The 19,489-nt window shown below is 49.1% G+C and overlaps 1 protein-coding gene across 3 annotated transcripts in view; it reads right to left on the reverse strand.

Moving 5' to 3' along the window:
• Positions 1 to 19,489, reverse strand: part of TNPO3 (transportin 3) — an 83,050-nt gene that overhangs the window by 13,132 nt on the left and 50,429 nt on the right. For 2 of the 3 annotated variants that reach the window (XM_026660303.1, XM_024194540.1), the window contains exons 6-15: positions 15,985 to 16,160; positions 11,698 to 11,836; positions 9,685 to 9,831; positions 8,778 to 8,885; positions 7,974 to 8,065; positions 7,224 to 7,295; positions 5,106 to 5,245; positions 4,727 to 4,918; positions 2,245 to 2,336; positions 987 to 1,063 (exon numbers count right to left, since the gene is read on the reverse strand). In XM_026660303.1, coding sequence (XP_026516088.1) covers positions 987 to 1,063; positions 2,245 to 2,336; positions 4,727 to 4,918; positions 5,106 to 5,245; positions 7,224 to 7,295; positions 7,974 to 8,065; positions 8,778 to 8,885; positions 9,685 to 9,831; positions 11,698 to 11,836; positions 15,985 to 16,160 — 1,235 coding nt within the window. The remainder of the gene's footprint in view (positions 1 to 986; positions 1,064 to 2,244; positions 2,337 to 4,726; positions 4,919 to 5,105; positions 5,246 to 7,223; positions 7,296 to 7,973; positions 8,066 to 8,777; positions 8,886 to 9,684; positions 9,832 to 11,697; positions 11,837 to 15,984; positions 16,161 to 19,489) is intronic. The other variant, XM_026660304.1, reaches the window with a different exon arrangement.

Genomic DNA, 19,489 nt, shown 5'->3' on the forward strand with positions numbered 1-19,489 from the left:
ACTCGATGACCTCTCGAGGTCCCTTCCAGTCCTAGAATCTATGAAAATGTCTGGGGTGTCCCCCAACTGGGGCCTGACTGCAGTCTCAGGACCTTCTCCATTAAGTGATTCTTGAGAGGAAGTTTCTGCTCCTCACAGGTATGACGAGGGAAAGAGCGGCAGATAGCGAACCTTGCTGCAACGGGAGCTTCCCCTGAGGAGACTAAGACATGTCTGCCCGTGACAATGGACGCCGCTCAGTGAATGGTGGGACTTTCTATTTCCCCCTCGGCTGGACAAAGACACTGCCTCTGAGCTACATCTTTATATCCTGACACAAACCAGTTAGTACTGCCCCTCTGACAGAGTGAGTTACTGCCCCCTGACGTGGCTAGTTATCACCCATCACCTTCTACATGTTGGCTTAATTAAAACAATTTTATTACGTACTGTTAGCGTGACCTTATCTTTTAGGAGGGGTCAGTGTGTTCCTGTTATCCTTGGGGGATGTTTTTGTACCATCCTTGCTATCGCTCTGTGTGTAGCACTTCTTAGGAATGTGTATTTCTGCAATATCAGCCCCATTCTTGCCAGATTCAGTGAGCAGGTCCTGCCTCATACCAGGCCTCTGATACAAGGGCTTATGTCTCAGGCTCTCTTCCTACTACAAGAAGGAACTGGAGAGGCGGTTGGTCTGTTTCGCCCTTTATCTCCTGGGTTGGAGGCACAGGACAGCGAGGGCGCACGTGCAGACCATCGGACACTGCTTTCAAGAACTCTGACTCTGGGCGCCTGGATACATGCACACCCACAGTGGAACAACATTGGGCCGAGCGCACTTGAAGAAGAATATATTGTTTTTACAGACCTTTGTAAATGAGAACCTCTGGCTGGTTCAGGGTTTTTAAGTTGATCTAGAGAGATCAGCAGGCCCCACCCAGCCCCCAGCAGGACAGGTTTACTCAGGAGCGCCCAGCACAATCTGCATTAATCCCCGCCTTTCTTACCTAAATATGACAGCCAGTCGATCTAGGGGCACAGTGGGGTCTGAAGACAGGCCATTGCTCGGCTCCTGAGACAGCAGCTGGAGAAATAAGCAAAAAGCAGCTGAGATTTCAGTGACCCTAAGGAGCTCCGTTCGGAATGGCCATTGCCCCGAGAACACCAAGTAAACTCTGCCTCTTTCACACCTCACAAGAAACGTTCATGCCTCAGACTCCCCTTGTTCTGGCCAACGCAGGGCAGAAGCCTCTTCTGTTCCTAGACAGAGGCAGCAGGACAGAAGTGGGGAGTATCACGCTATGAGTCTAAAGGGAGACATCTGAGTGGCGACGAGTCTCAGCTGCGAGGAGAGCCGTACCAGGAAGAGACAAACTGATCAGCTGGCGAGCGTTCCTCTCAAGTTACTAACTTCTGCACATCAACCTGTACCCCAGACTTAACTCTGTCTCCCTGTCTGTTGTGGAAGCTTTCAGCCCACCTGGCTCCAAAATGGCAGGTCATTTTAGGAACGACATATGGGACCATCCCATGCAAGCTTACTTAGCTGCCCTTTCCCTCACTTCCCAGCCCTTTCCAGTTTTTACCTTCCTTTAGCCAAGACTCCACATGAAAAGGCATCATGGGCTACTTATACTTCAGGGATCGGTAAGTGGCCCGTGACACCATCATCTCCACTATAGCGGTACAGTCCATGGAGACTATCGATTTCAGCATGCAACGATCCATCTTGATCACGGCAGAGGCAGCTCAAATCAAGATGAATCACTGCATGCTGGGAGATCTGACATGTGGAGACTTGCTCCATACTGAAGCTGCATGGAAGCTGCAATTGGCTACATTTCATGCAAATTGGATACAGCCCTTAGGCGACCAGCAAATTGGCTCATGTATTTGCAGCATTTTCAAGCATTCTGCAAATCTGGTTCTTACACCTGTTTAAGCTACTATGCTCCTCTCTGAATCAGGTCCTCAGCTGGTGTAAATCGGTGTAGCTGCACTGACTTCAGTGAGCTACAGCAGCATATGCCAGCGGCAGTTGTGCCGCGATATTTTCAGATCTTGCTTCACGTTCTCGCCTTTCCCACGGTATTTCCCCATGCTCAGAACAGTAAGTGGCTCAGTGCTATGGAACTTGCAGAACGCTGCAGCCACAGTGGAAGTTTTCTACTGAGCAACACACAGAAAATTCCTACCGCAGACCAGCATAACCAATCCAGCGGCAGAGCAAGGCGAAAGTTCTGCAACTGTGATGCCCCAAAGTACCTTTTTCAGTGCCATCACCTGAACGGCACACAACTCGCTGAGGCACTCTGCTATCTTTTCCAAGGGTAGCCGGGCAAGAACCAATGCTGTCCCTGGAACGCAAGAGGAAAAGAATTCAGGGAGGTCGGGTGGAAATTTAGTCAGTTTCAGACACTAAATGAACAAGTTTCCCCACACGGACCCGGCTGCTGCAGGTCAACTGAAAATCTCCCTGTACACAGCAGGAAAAAAAAGTCTAATATCCACATGTCCTGACTTGACATGAAATTATTACCCTCAGATAAAACACATTCCTCTGAATATACCACAACTTGGTACTGCTGCTTCATTTCGATCAGACACTGAAATAGATGTGTGTGATGGAAGACGAAAGATGCTGGTGTGATGGAGTAAGAACCAACTAGACGAATGAAAAATCTAGCAATCCCGCTCAAATCACACCTGTAACCTCTAAAGAAAAACGCGATGCACCACTGAGCTTGGAATAGGCACAAAACACATTTCTGTCAACATTCATACCATGCCTATCAGTGTAGCAGATAAACCCCTTTCAGAAATTGTATGTCATTATGTAGTAAAATCTCTTTATATTTCAGCCTAGTAGCAATAATCCTGGAAAATTACACACTTCTGGAAAAAAAAGTAAAAGCTCATACTACAGCATTTTAGGTGTCTTACAGTCGGTACACAATCAAAGAACACTTGCATTGCCCCATCACTGCCTATTGCTGTAAGGGCCAGGGGTAACAACAGTATCTTCCCCTAAAATGTACTCAGAGCACAAACATAAAATGATATGCAAAATGTGTTAATGCAACATGAAGGATGCAGTCAGGCACTAGTCAGGAAATGCACAAGTTAAGGATGCAACGGCAGCAGTTGTTTTAGCCAAGTGTGACACATTGCAAGTTTGCCGGCATGTGTTTTACAACGTAAAGCAATGCAAGTGCAAGCGGCAATAGGAAACGGATTATTAAACCAGAAAAACATGGACAGCATTACCTCTCTTTGACATGACCAAGTACAATACTGCTGTGAGAATCTTCACTTTGCCTTTTCCTAACCATGCAATTTAATGTTCTGGTATCAAAATTCATAAGTATTCAAAGTCCCTCGATGCAATGTTTTTGTTTTTTTTTTTTTAAAGAAAACAAAAACCCTCCAGGCAGTGCAAGTGCTAAGATTGCCTGAAACTCTTCAAAACAAATGTAGACGCAAGGTCCTACAAATCTTTAACCCAAGTCACGTTACAGATGCACAAGCAATTAAACAGCTAACAACACGCATTGATAAGCCAGTACAGTAAAAGCTGTGTTAGCCAACACTTTACCAACTGGAAAGCTCTATAAACTGGCATTTCTGATCTTACTGAAAGTCTGGTTTATAGTCTGGTTGGTGTGGAGCCGGCAGGCTTGCTTGCTCGGCCCTGCCCCGAGCGCCGGCTCTGCAGCTCCCATTGGCCAGGAACCACGGCCAAGGGAAGCTGTGGGGGTGGTGCCTGTGGGCGGAGGCAGCGCACAGAGCTGCCTAGCCATGCCTCCACCCACAGGCGCCACCCCCGGAGCTCCCATTGGCCATGGTTCCTGGCCAATGGTAGCTCTGGAGCCAGCGCTCAGAGCGCACGAAGCCTCCGCCTAGGAGTAGCAGGGACATGTCGCCGCTTCCGGGGAGCCGCCTGAGGTGAGTGCCACTCAGATCAGGCACCCCGCATCCCCTCCCATGCCCCCAACCCCCTGCCTTCCTGCACCCAAACTCGCTCCCAGAGCCCATGCCCCAACCCTGAGCCCCCTCCCAACACCCAAACTCCCTCCCTCTTAGTTAACTGGAATTTTTTACTTACTGGCACCCCTTGTTCCCCCAACATGCCGGATAACAAAGCTTTTACTGTACTTCTGACAGACAGCTTGCTGCTTGAAGACCTTAATGCAAGTTGGCGGCTATTGACATGCATTGAAGAATGAACATTAAGAACGGCACTAGTGCAAATCAGTCTGTCTCCAGAAGTACAAAAACTGTTTTCCACTCTGCATGAGCAGAAGCCAGTTTCCATGAACTCAGAACTATTATCAAACTAGCTTCAAATGTGGTCCCATTGGTACTTAAGAATATTTTCATGCTACATTTCAACGTTCAACCAGCCTTCAGAGTCGCTGAATAAAGTGTGGCAATAGGTTTTAAAGCAGAAAACATGTATTTTTCTACTTCTTCTTCAGAGCTGAGCATAACTGAACAAATTCTGATCCAAACTTTCTTTAAAAATATATATATATAAATAAAAAAAAAAAACCCACCTTTGGGCCAAGAATAGGCATGGAAAATTTCAGGCCCAACAGTGATTTGGTCAGAGTTCACTGTTATCTGAGAATGTCAACTGAAGCGTGACATTGGGGGCTGTGATACACTCCCTCTAGGTGACCCTCACAATATCATGGAGTGTGTTTCTGCAGCTAAGCATTACGTCCTGACAGTGGTGAGTAAATACCTTTAAGGAGTCCCACAGCAGCCTCTGGAGACAGCATGAAGGAGTCAAGGGAGCGGGCAATCTCTAGCAGGCCATTAAAGTGCTGAGCCATGTGGTCCCGGCATACTGAGCAGATATTGTGAATAGCTTTGGCGGCAGCAGAGGCCAGTGACTTCTCACAGAGACCTTTCATCAAATAACCCAGCACAGGATCTGAGAAGAGAAGAAACCCACAAGACGACACTGGATTATACAGATGACTCCGACAGCTCCATTTTCTGCCTCACTCTGTGAGGCACGCTGGTTTATTTGTCCCGCATTGACCTCGGAGAGGTAACACTTCCCAGAGGGAAGCCAGCTGAAGTGCAGAAACTGAGCCAGTGTCAACAGCTAGACTCACCCAGGAACTGAGGGTTTCTGTCCACGACTTCGCTCATTTCTCCCACCAGCTCTATGCTGGTGTAGCGGACAGCAGTGTGCACGGATTCGGGGAGGCGCACCACCCCCTCCAGCACCTCCACCAGCGTCGGGTTGTTCTCCCTGGGGACAGAGGACGGCAGTTACTCAGCATCTGGCGCAGTCAGTCCTATTCCCAAGCAAGAAACCGCTCGTTCCATCGATTCTGCTATCTGAAGGCTGAATGTACCAGATAGATCGAGGAACCATGCGGCGCTACCCTGAGGAGCCTGGATAGAGATTCTGACACACCGCCCAGGAGGGGCACAGTATCTTTAACAATACTCCGCACTAAATTGTGATTCAGTTCAAGCTTTACAATGGGGATCCAGAGACAGGGGAGAGGACCACCAAGCTCCAGAATACTAGCGGCAAGGAAGAGCAGCAAACTGAAGAAGAGTTAACGAGAAGAGCCATCTGGGAAGAGCCAGGGTTATGGGGCAAGACAGGGAGGAAAACACTCAGCAAGGAGTTCAACGGGCATTCCTAATTAACCCCTAGTAGCCCTTGCACTCAGATCGTTGTGGGGCTCCTACTTGGAGGGCACACAGGACCCTTCCATCGCCACCCACTCCCTGGGACACAAAGAGCATCTCTAAAATACAAGGAATCCAACTCATCAGCCCTAGACATCATCTGTTTTATCCTGCCCTGTTCCATCAGCTATGCCGTGAACTAGGGGAAGTGTGCCTCCTGGTGGTACCAGAAGGGAATTCAGCCCTATTGGTGGAGGCGTCTCACTCCGGCAGCGTGCCTGTGTTTTGAGCTGTTAACCAAGTAATCAGCGGCCAGCAGGAGCCACGGTGGGACATGCCATGTTCAGAGGAACAAGGGCCAGTGACCCGGGAACAGACTTGACTTCACTGTGCAGAAACACAACGCAACAAGATGGTCGAGCTCTCAGAAACCTCCATCATTCTTGCTACAGGGGAATGACGTTAGAAAGGAGAAGAGCAGCAGCAGGATGAGTTTTGATGCTTGGCAGTCTGAGCCAGTGAATCTGCAGGCAACAGACTATCAACCACCACCTCCCTGCAGCACCTGCCCTGTAGAGACCTGATAGATTTGTTTCGGCAAAACTCGAACACCTTGTCGGGTCAATACTGTTGCCAACGCTTACTTTACTCTCCCCCCCTCGTTTTGTTAGTCCTCTGTGACTCAGTCGTCTGGTGTCAGGACATCCCGGACAACCAGACAACAGAGTGCGCCAGCCTCCAGCGACTGGAGCAGTCACGGAATTCCTAGCCCCTTCCCTTCCCCTCTACCAGCCGGGAAGCAGTGGCCTTCCGGCTCCTGTCAGCAGGGGATGCCCCAATATCACTTTACAGACTTGGGAAACGAGCTGCAATTGAAACAGGACTTTACAAAGCTGTTCCCTGCCCTGAAGGGCTCCCCGCCTTCCACAAGCCAGACAGTAACATTGGGAGGGATTTGAGGAGCAGAGGGCATTGGCGGATGGCACAGGGGGCAGTGGCTGAGGGAGCATTAAGGAGTGGGGCTGGGAAAGAGAACAGAGAATGGGGAGAACGAAGGCAGAGGCCGGGTGATGCACGGCCCTGACAGGACACAAGGAGGGAGTCCATCACCGAGGTATCTGGGGCTCGTCACCTATGGTCCACATCAGCAGTAATACACATCGACTGAGGAGTCCTGTAGCACACTAAAGGTCTCTGCAGTAGCTTGCAGGACCTGCGTTTTTAGCGGGTAAACCCTACTCGCTGCTTAGGGGGCCAGCGTCTCAAGCGCTACAGACAAGAGCAACTCGGAGCTGCTCAGGATATTTTCAGCCATCCCTGAATCTTGGCAACTGGTACTCCTGGGGGAATTCTGCACCCCTGTGGGGGCACCGAATTCAGACCTTCCGCAGATTTCTTGGCTCCCCCACAGAAAAATGAGGGAGCAAAGAAATCTGTGGGGAACACACGGCCCTTCCAGGGCAGCCCAGGCTGCAGAGCAGATCACCCTGGGGGGGCGGGGGGGGAGGAGGGAGGCTGGGCGTGCGTGCGCTGTTAAGGGGGTGGGGTTGGGCGCGTGCCTGTACGAACCAGTGAGAGAGACTCACTTTGTCCCTCTCGCTCGCCGGTGCTGTGTCCTGGGCTGGGAGGCGTAGGGCTGGGTGAAGCAGGCTCTGTCCCTGAGGCAGAGCAGAAATGTAACAACTAAGCAGGCAGGCTGCTAATGTTCCCATCGTTAGTGAATTGTTCCTATTCCTAGTCAATTCAGGCTCCTTTCCCTTGCCAGAGTGGTGCAAAGGAGCCTTACTGTAAATGACGCTAAGGGAATCCTCACTTAGGAAGAGCCATGTGTTTTCTCGTTTTTTCCCCCCCTATGCCAGAGTGGCACAATGGGATTAAATTACAGCTCAGGATCTATTTCACTTCTCCATTAAAAAAAAATGCAGGCCAACGATTAGCAAAACGTGTGAACGTCTGAGCCATTTCAAGTGACAGTCTGCTTTACAGAACACCAAACAGCAAAAGAAAAGTCATGTAATTGAAATGAAAATCCAGGATTAGAACTGGACTGCAGGGTCTTGATTACCAAGTGTTTGTAACTTAACTTTCAGGTGTTCAGGAAATGCTGAACAGTTGTGATTTTTTTTCTGTATGGTCGTTTAAATAAATTACCAAAATAAGTGAAACCGGTGGGACTATATTGCATTATTTTGACAAATAAACTATGCAGAATTGTGGCTGTTTTGGTGCAGAATTCCCCCAGGAGTAAACTGGTCAGCTGCAGCCAGGGCCCCGAAAACAAATGGGAAAAGCCCCTACACTCATCTTCCCAGATGCCGGCAGGGCCTGATACTCACTGGTCAACGCTCTTGGCTATAGAGGCCATGATGAAGAGAACAGCTTCCGTCACCTCCCAGGGAGGGTTCCCGTCCTTCAAGGTAGCATAAAGCTGTGGGGAGAGAGAGTCAGTCACACAGGAGGATTAAGAAAGCCGGGGCAGCAGCAGGGTAGCACCGCTCCTCGGGAAGTGGCAGAACTTACCTGTTTGCAGCCTCCTAAACCACTTTCCCAGCGCTCTCTGGAGCCTGGTTCTGCACCAAGGCTGATCTATTTCTCACTGTCAGCGCCGCGGTCAGAGGAGGCCTGAAGCGTGCTGAGGTCTGTGACGAGACCCGCTCAGCGATCTCACCCCGCCACCAGGAACCAGCTTTTATCACACAGCTGGGAGTGACTGTAGTGTCCTCGCTGCTGAACGCCCGGAGGGGCAGCGCTTCAGCCAGCAGAGAGCAAAGAGGCCTGGGAGACGGCCTGAGGGGCCCAGCCAGACCACACAGTGGTGAACGTGACAGGATATGCAGAGATCCTTCATTTTGTCAAGGGGGCAGAGTACGTGCTCCACTGGGAGCTGGAGCGGGCTCTGAACTAACAGCGAGTGATAGGGGACGTGGAAACCCAGGAGCTGACTCTGGCCAGCATGGTGGAGGTGAGCAGCCAACCCCGCCACAAGGAGAAGACATGGGATCTCAGGGTAACAATCCATTCATAGAATATGGACATTACATCATCCTGTGCGCGTGAAGCTGCGCTAAACACGCTGAAGGCAACGGAATCCCCTCCGACGCAACTTATCCAGAGCCGCGGCAGCATCACTAGGGGCTCACCTGGGCAAAACATTCCACCGATCCAACCAGGAAGATCAAGTCCTTCACCAGGTCCGAGACCCTCATCCGGAACTCCCCGAAGTCGTCTGTCTCCTCCGGGACACCCTCCTAGCAGAGATTTAGGGTTGGAGGAAGTGGGGTTACAGCAGCCAAGGGGACTTCCAGATCCTAATTCACCCACAGAGCAAGGGAAGGGCCAGACAAGCTATTACATTAAGCCATCCTAAACCATTTGATCCTCTTCGCCATCTCGGGCAAAGGGGATTTCAAGGGATGGAAAGCAGGAGCACCAACATTATGTCAAGCGATGCCCCGCTGCATCACCGGCCCACTCCACACATCCTGCGTTAACAGGCCGGATCCTCTCCCCATCCTGAGCTCCGCAAATGGAGGCAAGCTCTCAGACCAATGCAAAGTCTCCAGGAGGTGGGGGAATATAGTCGGGGATGGCACAAAGTATTCCAAGCCGCTCAGGCTCCTTCAAGAAGGGGGACAGTGACCAGAGGGGAGGACGGTCAGGTGAACGTCCTCAGCCTGCAATTCCAAACACTGGACACAAGGATGGCAAAAGCAAAAATGAGACCTGCCAGCCACCCCCCCATCACACACTTGCCCCCTCAAGATTCATTCTGGGGCAGCACAGCCACCAGACCTTTCTGCTGGAACACAAGCTGGTTTGCTGAAGGGAGGGGATGTCAGATTAGGCTCTCTAAGTATATGGCAGTTTTCGTTACCGCCCAACGCCCTCATCTCCATCCCTAACCGCAGAGCCGTTAGTTACCTGCCTGGCTCCTTAGTGACAATCAGCACGTGGGGAAGGTGAACTGCATTTCACCAGCCCCCCCCATGCCCACGGCAGCCTACTGGAACAGGGGAGGAAACAGAAGAGAGCTGAATGCAGCCTTACGTGGTCTGGGTCAAGCTGACAGTGTCTGGCCAGAGCATGCAGAAGCCTCTGGATGTAGGCTTTGAAGATGCTGTGTATGACTGCATCGTCCGTTTTGTACAGATGCTCCCCCAGTCTGTACCAGAAGTTAAAGGAAATTTCTACCACCTGTTGGGAGAGGAAAAACAGCCATTCGTCATTTCCACAGACAGGATTTCGCCCCCATCCTCCTAGTGTGGCAAGTCGGTCAGAAGGCTGCCTAGATCGCAGCAGAGAAGCTCCACGCTGACACCTGCAGCCTCAACAAAGCCATGAGCAGCTCCTTCGGCTTCACAAACCTGCGTTTTTTGCTTGTTGTTTAAGCAGTTGATTTAAAAATCAAACCAGTTAGTGCCGGGACAGGGTTTGGATGAGTGACCCTGCAGATAACAGTGAAGATGTCCCCACGCTGGGTGTACTCTGGCCTAGGGAGCCATCTCCGAGGAAAAGAGTAATTCAGCCTCCTGGCTTCAGGCCTCTGCAGATACTGCTAGTGTGTCCTGCAGCACTGGACAGAGCTCACTAGGAGCTCAGCTGAAGTCATCAGCTCATTTCATGTAGGTCAAACATCTGCCAAACAGGAACTTCCATCCCCTCCTCGCTCAGGCATGATTCACACCAATAACCATGGAAAGAGAATGTGACTCGCATCCCAAGGCCTGGTCCATACACAGAAGCTGCATCTAGTGAAAGCGCTGCACCCCGAGTGTGGACACAGTTGTGAGTAGACGCATGCTTTATATCGGTATAACTGTGTCCATACTAGGGGTGGCGTCAGTATAATTACCAACCAAAAAAAGGCACCCTCCAACTGACAGTTATCCTGGTACCCAATCTGTGTGCAGATACAGCCGAAGGGACTTCTGTGAGTTTGAAAACCCGCACCTCCAGAGGTTAACAGCACGCTAGCCTACTTAAAACCCAGTCAGCCCAGTTTCAACTTTTCTCCATTAAGTGACTAATTTTAAAGGCTTGACTCCTCCATCAGTAAAGTTCTACATGCCAAATAAAGTGACGTGCGTATAGGTAGTTCTGAAACCAGGGCTGGCTGGTGACCATGTATTAGTGCGACATGTAACGGGCACCAATCTGTAAATCAGTGCCTCTGGATGGGAGCACATTTCCTGAACACAGATCTGAATAGAAGAGGCACAGCAAACACAACTAGGGAGCGGTCAGCAAGATTTTAGCTAATCAAACTGTCCCAGGGGATATCCCAAGAGTGGGAGATCTGGGGAAATGAAGGGGAAAGCCCACATCTTACGTGTGATATTTCGCTATTCTGAGTGTCAGGTGGTGTGCAGAAGTGTGCCGGGGGGAAGTGAGGGGAGATGAGATCGCTCATCTGATTTGGGTGGAAATGCAAGAAATTGCCGCTACCTCGTAAGCCTCAGAGAAAATTTAGCGATGTGGAACACTGAAAAAAAAAAAAAACACCCAACCCATGACTGTTACAAGGGCTAGTCTTATGGGTGAGCAACTGCCCAGGGTGCCGTGGTCAAGAGGCAAGGAGTGAGGCGGGCCTGGGGTGTGAGGCCACAGAAGGGAGCTTGGGGCAATGGGTCTGGGAGCAGGCAGCAGAGCTGGGGGCAAAGGAAGTGGGGAGCCCAGGGAGGCAGCAGGGGCCAGGGGAGGCACCAAAATACAAGTTCACCCAGGAATCCATTTTCCCTAAGGCTGACTCTGACTGACTGTTGCACAGAGGAGATGCAGGAAGCAAGATACAGCTCCTAGCATATGAGAGGTTTAAAATGCTTTCAAGCCAATTGACGAGGGACTTTCCCGTACCTCTTCCATCAGGAGAGGCTGCCTCGGGGCTGTCTATCCCAGTCACGGACGAGTTAAACGATACCTTTTGCACCACAAATTCGGAGCCAGGCTTTCAAGGCCACTATGGAATGGGACCTGAAACCTGCCCACGCTTGCTAGCCTATAAAGAAAAGCTTTCTGCAGATCTGATTGAGGAAGAAGAGCGAGTAACCCACTGAGTCCTACCTCATACTGTGGATGGCCTGCACAGATCAGCAACAACTCCAGCGTGCGCAGGTCCCCCAGCCCGTGGCCTGGCGTACAAACAATTTTATCCAGAAACGTCTCGCAGAGTTCAGTGAAGACGCGGCAGTAATTGAGAACCCTGTTGAAGGAAGTGAAGCAGGTCATGTTTCGCATGCAAATACCCAGTGATATCGCACATACAGGGAGAAAGTGTCTCCTACTTATTCATAGATTCTAGGACTGGAAGGGACCTCGAGAGGTCATCGAGTCCAGTCCCCTGCCCGCATGGCAGGACCAAATACTGTCTAGACCATCCCTGATAGACATTTATCTAACCTACTCTTAAATATCTCCAGAGATGGAGATTCCACAACCTCCCTAGGCAATGTACAGCATTAGCCTCCTGAAGCTAACATGAACTAAGCCAGGGGGTCTCAAACTGGGGGTCGCGACCCCTCAGGGGGGGTCACGAGGTTATTACATGGGGGGTCGCGAACTGTCAGCCTCCACCCCAAACCCCGCTTCACTTCCAGCATTTATAATGGTGTTAAATATATAAAACTGTGTTTTTAATTTAGAAGGAGGGGTCGCACTCAGAGGCTTGCTATGTGAAAGGGGTCACCAGTACAAACGTTTGAGAATCACTGAACTAAGCAGTCATCTCAGAGGCGGGAGTACACTGAATCCTTCCATTTCAGCTGCCTTTTTATCCAGAGATGTTTCTAATTCACCCCCCAAATTCAGGGAAATGGGGTTACAATGTGCTGAAGAGCATGAGATTTGTGGGAGTCATGTGCTTAACAAAATCTGAACTAAGAACGGCCATCCTGGGTCAAGACCAACGGTCCATTGAGCACAGTATCCTGTCTTCCAACAGTGGCCAGAGCCAGATGTTCAGAGGGAATGAACAGAACAAGGCAATCTCAAGTGATCCAGCCCCTGTTGTCCAGTTCCAGCTTCAGGCAGTCAGAGGTTTAGGGATACCCAGACTATAGGGTTGCATTGTTGACCATCTTGACTAATAACCACTGATGGACTTATCCTCCAGGAACTTAACTAATTCTTTTTTGAATCCAGTTATGCTTCCAGACTTCGCAACATCCCACAGTAACGAGTTCCACAGGTTGACTGTGCATTGTGTGAAGAAGTACTTCCTTATGTTTGTTTTAAATCTACTGCCTATTAATTTCATCAGGTGACCCCTGGGTCTTGTGTTATGGGAAGGGACAAATGACAATTCCCTGTTCACTTTCTCCACACCAGCCATGAATGTACAGACTTCTATCACATTCCCGCCTTAGTCATCTCTTTTTTAAGCTGAACAATCTCAATCTTTTTAATCTCTCCTCATATAGAAGCTGTTCCAGACCCCTAATTATTTGTGTTGACCTTCTCTGTACCTTTTCCAATTCTAATGTATCTTTTTTGAGATGGGGCGACCAGACCTGCACACAGTATTCAAGATGCGGACGCACCATGGATTTATATAGAGGCAACGTGATATTTTCTGTGCTATTATTTATCCCTTTCCTCATGGTTCCTAACATTGTTAGCTTTTTTTTTTTTTTTGACTGCTGCTGCACATTGAGCGGATGTTTTCAGAAAACTATCCACAATGATTCCAATACCCCTTTCTTGAGTGGTAACCTAATTTAGACCCCATCATTTTGTATGCATAGCTGGGATTATGTTTTCCAATGTGAATTACTTTATACTTATCAACATTGAATTTTATCTGCTATTTTGTTACCCAGTCACCCAGTTTAGTGAGATCCCTTTGCAAACTTTGCCACTTCACTGTTCACTCCCTTTTCCAGAGAGTTTATGCATTTGTGAAATAGCACAGATCCCAGTACAGACCCCTGGGGGACCCCACTATTTACCTCTCTCCATTGTGAAAACTGACCATTTATTCCTACCCTTTGTTTCCTGTCTTTTAACCAGTTACTGATCTAGGAGAGGACCTTCTCTTATCCCATGACTGCTTACTCTGCTTAAGAGCCTTTGGCATGTGAAACATCAAAGGCTTTCTGACAGTCTAAGTACACTATATCCATTGGATCCCCTTGTCCACATGCTTGTTGAAGCCCTCAAAGAATACTAGACTGGTGAGGCATGACTTCCCTTTACAAAAGCCGTGTTGACTCTTCCCCAACATATTGTATTCATTTAGTTGTCTGATAATTTAATTCTTTACTCTAGTTTCAACCAATTTCCCCTGTACTGAAGTTAGGCTTACCGGCCTGTAATTGCCGGGATCACCTCTGGAGCCTTTTTAAAAAAATAATAATAATAAAAAAAAATCGGGGTTACATTAGCTATCCTCCAATCATTTGGTACAGAGTCTGATTTAAGTGATAAGTTACATATCACAGTTAGTAGTTCTGCAATTTCCTATTTGAGTTCCTTCAGAACTCTTGGGTGATACCATCTGGTATTGGTGACTTATTACTGTTTAATTTATCAATTTATTCCAAAAACACCTCAATCTAGGGCAGTTTCTCAGATCTGTCACCTAGGATGGCTCAGGTGTGGGAATTTCCCTCACATCCACTGCAGAAAAGACCCATGCAAAGAATTCATTTAGCTTCGCTGCAACTGCCTTGTGTTCCAGGAGTGCTCCTTTAGCACCTTGATCATCCAGTGGCCCCACTGCGTTTGGCAGGCTTCCCACTTCTGATGTACTTAAAAAAAACGGCTGTTAGTTTGTGTCTTTAGCTAGTTGCTCTGCAATTCTGCTCCTTTTAATTTCCGTTTAATTAGCCTACTCATTTTTGTGTAGTTAGCCCTTTTTGCAGTCAAATGGTACTGTGGTGGGTTTTAGTATTTTCCCCTCTACACAGATGTTAAATTTAATTACACTATGGTTGCTATTACCAAGTGGTCCAGCTATATTCACCTCTTGGACCAGATCCTGTGCTCCACTTAGGACTACATCAAGAATTGCCTCTCCCTTTATGGATTCCAGGATGTTCTGATGAAAGTGAAGACCACTGCCTGGTCTAAATAAGGTTCCTCAGAGTGAAACTTTAATACGTACCCAGGACAACTACGAGACTGTGGTTCAGGAGAAAGTTTATGACAACCATCTCTATAGCTGCAAACAGACCCCAAGAAGTCTACCAAAATCAGCCTCAAATGCATTCAGCACAAGAACAGGACATACAGTACCAGAATGGAGGGACTGTGCGACATCATATGATACACAAATATGTGAACCAGCTTTATCAGCCTTGAATTTTACAGCAGCATGTTACAGACAGCGAGGCAATTTGTGTTAGAAGACAGGATTGCTGTCCTTAAAATATCTTTAGAAAACAATTTGAGGGGCTGAGCTGAAAAGCAAAAACCTGTCCTCAAACTAACCAGCTTTGCTATTCTGTTTGAAGGAGGAAGATCAAAACCAAGACCACAGAGACAGTGAGGGCTGATTGCAGAATGTAAAGTCTCCCTGTTTGCCATCTCTCAGGTCCAGAGGGCCGATAACAGCACAGCATTGTGTAACAGACAGCATTGCCTAGTGGGCTGAGCACAGGACTGGGAGTTTCACTCCGGAGTTCTAATGCTAGTTCTAGGAGTGATTTGGGATGTGATCCGTGGAAAGCCATTACCCTCTTCGCCTCCATTTCCCCCTCTGATAGTGCTGACTTCAGAGGGAGGTAGCAGGGAACACTGGCCGCAGGGCGGGGGAGGGGGGGGCACTGCCACAAGAGATCTGCCAACTCACTTTCCTTCTCTTGCCTTTGTTTCTCCTTTTACCCTTTATTCTGTCTTGTCTATCTGCACTGTAAACCCTCTTATTGTGCTAGGCACTGTACAAGCCGAGCGAGGCCTCGATCTTGGCTGGAGCAGCTAGATGCTAACATAATAAAACCAACTAGAGGGGCTCCTTAACGTCGGTACAGAACTCCGGAGACGGAAGGCATGACAAGTGCCAGGCTTTAGTGCTCCCAAGGCTCAGCCATTCCACTCTCTCTCATCACCCAGTGAGAGCCGCACAGCGGCACGTCTTCTGCTGCCCTTTGATAAGAGCAAAGAAGAGCTGGGAAAGCACCAGCGCGCATGCAACGCTCTCTCCTGCCTGCCCAAGCTTGGGCTGCTCGCCCCCGGCAATTCCAGGCTGGCGGACTGCCGGCAAAGGGAAGCGTCATTAACTCAGCTGTCTCTGTTCCGTAAGCCATCATTTGCATACGACACTCCAGAGCGCTGCACAAACACGGCCGAGGCCAAGAATAGCGCTCAACAGACACGTTGACAGTTAATTATCGGCGAGGCTCATTTGCTTACTTGTCTAAATCCTCCCGGGCCACAGCCATGTGATAGGCGGCCTCCAGCGTCAGGACTCCCTGGAAGAGCTGCAGCGCGAGGGGCAGGTTGGTCTCCACGTTTTCAATGGCGTAGAGTGCCGAGCACACGCAGTCAGAGGCTGCCTCGTGCAGGTTTGAGGACGTCTTGTCTTGTCGCTGCGGGACAGGAGGGGAGGAAAGGAGCCAGGTGACTAAGGAGCGATAAAGGAGCTGCACCTAACGAAGCTTTTGTTTGGTCCCAAATACCAAGGCACGTTTCTTCGTACACAGCTCTCCCCACACCACCTCCTTTGCCAGCCCTGCATAGCCTGCTGCTGTACCCAGGGGGCAAAGGACCTTCGCCCCACTGTACCCTTCTGGCTTCTCTACACGGCACAAAGAGGTGGAACAGAATGACTGAAATCTCAGGTCGGAGATATTTCAGCACCATGGAAAAATTGAACTAGCCCCTTTCTCCTTGGGTGGTGAAGCGGGGGGCGGGGGAGAACGGGGACACACCCCTCTGAAGTGCGACTAAAATACTGGTTTTATTATCCTGGTGGCTTAGGGTGCCCCGGCCCGGTAAACATTCATGGCCATTGTGCAAGGCTCATTTCACAGAAGCTTGAATAGCTCCCATAGGGCACAGAGCAATTAGGGCTGGTGTACAAAGAAGGAGAGAGGAGACGGCGAAGAGGAGAGGAAACAAAGGAATAGCCGTAGTCTGGTGCACACCTATAGATGCCCTTTCATAAGGGGGATCCTCAAGCATTTTGCAAACATTAAATAATTAAGCAGCACAATCCCTTGTGAACAAGGAAGGGGAGGGAGGAATTAACTGCAAAAACTAGCATGAATGTAACACGCAGGCTGAAAAGCTGAGCACTCAGAAGTCCGAAAACCCCAGAGGAGAACAGTTTCTACTGCAACATTAACTCAGACTGGTTTCATGCATTAAGTGCCGTCTATTCCTCTTTCCATTGTTAAATGGGAACCTTAATTTGCATTTTGGTTTGCTTGGACTGTATCGTGCAACAAATGCAAAGCAAGTTACCCATTTAATAATGGCACAATAATAAAACATGAGACAATACCTCATCCATGCAACAGCTCTGAGCAGGGGTGAAAGTAACTTAAAGGACTTACCAGTACGCCGGAGTCCTGAGCAGGGGTGTGGCCTCAACCGGAAGAGGTGTGGCCTTTCAAGATTTAAAGGCCCTGGGGCTCTGGCTGTGAGCCCCAGGGCCTTTAAATCACCCTGAGCTACCAGCTACAGAGGCGGCTGGGAGCCCCGGGGTTCAGGGGCGAATTAAAGGGCCCGGGGCTCCGGCTGCCACGGAGCTCCAGGTCCTTTAAATAACTGCGGGAGCCCGGCTGCTGGAGCTCCGGCAGCGCTTTAAAGGGCCCAGGGCTCCCTGCAGCGGCTGGAGCCCTGGGCCCTTTAAATCACCGCCGCGGAAGCCGGTCCAGTCCGGCTCGGCGTACTGGCTCTTGCCGGTACACCATACCGGACCGGCTTATACTTTCACCTCTGGGTCTGAGCAAACAATGCAGGAGAAACCTGTACCATTTGCGAATTTCTGACTTGTGTGTGCTTAGCTCAGCTCTTCAACCTTCATGTTGTATTAATGCGAGTTTTTGCATTTAATTTTCCTGTTTTACTGGAGCACTTTGGGGTTTCCACACATATGGAGAAAGACTTTCCTGAGTTAGCTGTTCTAAGTTAAAGGTGTCAGAAAAAGGAGAGAGAAAAACGCTGTACTGTGCATGAGCAAAATATTAACTTAAATGTTCAGAACTTGGAAAATCTACAGCCAATTTTGTTTCTTTGATAAGGATTACAAACCAAGCCAAGTTTTATGCTTCTAGCCTGGAAAGTTAACAACGTTCAAATATTTTAAATCCCGTGCGGCTGGAGAGAACTTTATTCCAACACTTGCATAATGCAAACAAGTGTTAAAGGCACCTTGCTCAAAGCCTTACGAAACAATTCACCTTTAAGCATGGTAAATTTCAGCCTGGAAGAACTGTATATGATGGATGCAGTGTTGTAGCCATGTCAATACCAGGATATTAAAGGTGCCAGGTGGGGGAGGTAATCTCTTTTATTGGACCAACTTCTGTTGGTGAGAGAGAAGCTTTCAAGCCACCGATTCTTCAGGTCTGGGAAAGGTACTCTGAATGTCACAGCTAAAATGCAAGGTGGAACAGATTGTTTAGCATATTCTAAGGGACCAGCATAACTACTTATGCTAAACAATCTGCTCCACCTTGCATTTAGCTGAGACACTGGGAGTACCTTTCCCACACCTGAAGAAGAGCTGTGTGTGGCTCGAAAGCTTCTCTCTCTCACCAACTGAAGTCGATCCAACAGAAGATATTATCTCGCCTACCTTGTATATGATGGAGAAAGTTACGAGCACGTAAAAAGGAGATTAGTATAAAACCTTGAACTCAGCCTTAATTGAAGTGGTCAGTAACAGCAACTGCTAGCAATGTTCATTTCGCAGATGGAGAAAACAGACAGAAGTTGAAGTCAAACTTACTTCAGGTCACAAAGAACATCAGTGACAGAAGCTGGAATGGAATCCAGGAGCCCTGGCTCCCAGCCTCGTGCTCTAACAACTCGATATGCAAACTAGACACAATCAACTCAGGGCTAAATAGGGATTGGGAATGGCTGAGCCATTACAAACATTGAATCTATCTCCCCTTGTAAGTATTCTCACACTTGCTTCTTATCAAACTGTCTGTACTTGGCTACCTTGATTATCACTTCAAAAGTTTTTTTTCTCTTACTTAATTGGCCTCTCAGAGTTGGTAAGACAACTCCCACCTGTTCATGCTCTCTGTATGTGTGTATATATATCTCCTCGATATGTTTCACTCAATATGCATCCGAAGAAGTGGGTTGTAGCCCACGAAAGCTTATGCTCTAATAAATTTGTTAGTCTCTAAGGTGCCACAAGTACTCCTGTTCTTTTTGCTGATACAGACTAACACGGCTGTTACTCTGAAACTCGACCAGTGGTCCCCAAACTGTGGGGTGCACCCCCCAGAGGGGCACAGAGGAACGTTTGGGGGGGAGAGGCGTTCGGTGGCGAGGTCCAGGCCAGCCCCCACACTCCCTGCCCTGCCCCCTGCCACCCACCCCAGCTCCGCTCCACCCCCAGCTAGGGTGACCAGATGTCCCGATTTTATAGTGACAGTCCCGATTTTGGAGGCTTTTTCTTATATAGGCACCTTTTTCACACTTGCCCTCTGGTCACCTTGCCCCCAGCCCAACTCCGCCTCTAGCCCCAGCTCCTCCCACAGCTCCACTGTCAGCCCAAGCTCCTGTACTGAGCCAACCGTACAGTAATGGAGGGGGAAGCACAGACAGATTCCATTACTGGTAAGGGAGTGGGGCATGACAGGAAAAGTTGAAGCACCAGTGAACTAGACAAAGTAGCCTCTTACTAGAAGTTGAGAAGACTGATGATGAATGGGCCAGACCGTGAGAATAG

This window comes from Terrapene carolina, unplaced genomic scaffold, assembly GCF_002925995.2.
Source record: "Terrapene carolina triunguis isolate 2854851 unplaced genomic scaffold, T_m_triunguis-2.0 Scaffold750, whole genome shotgun sequence".
Classification (NCBI taxonomy): Eukaryota; Metazoa; Chordata; order Testudines; family Emydidae; genus Terrapene; species Terrapene triunguis.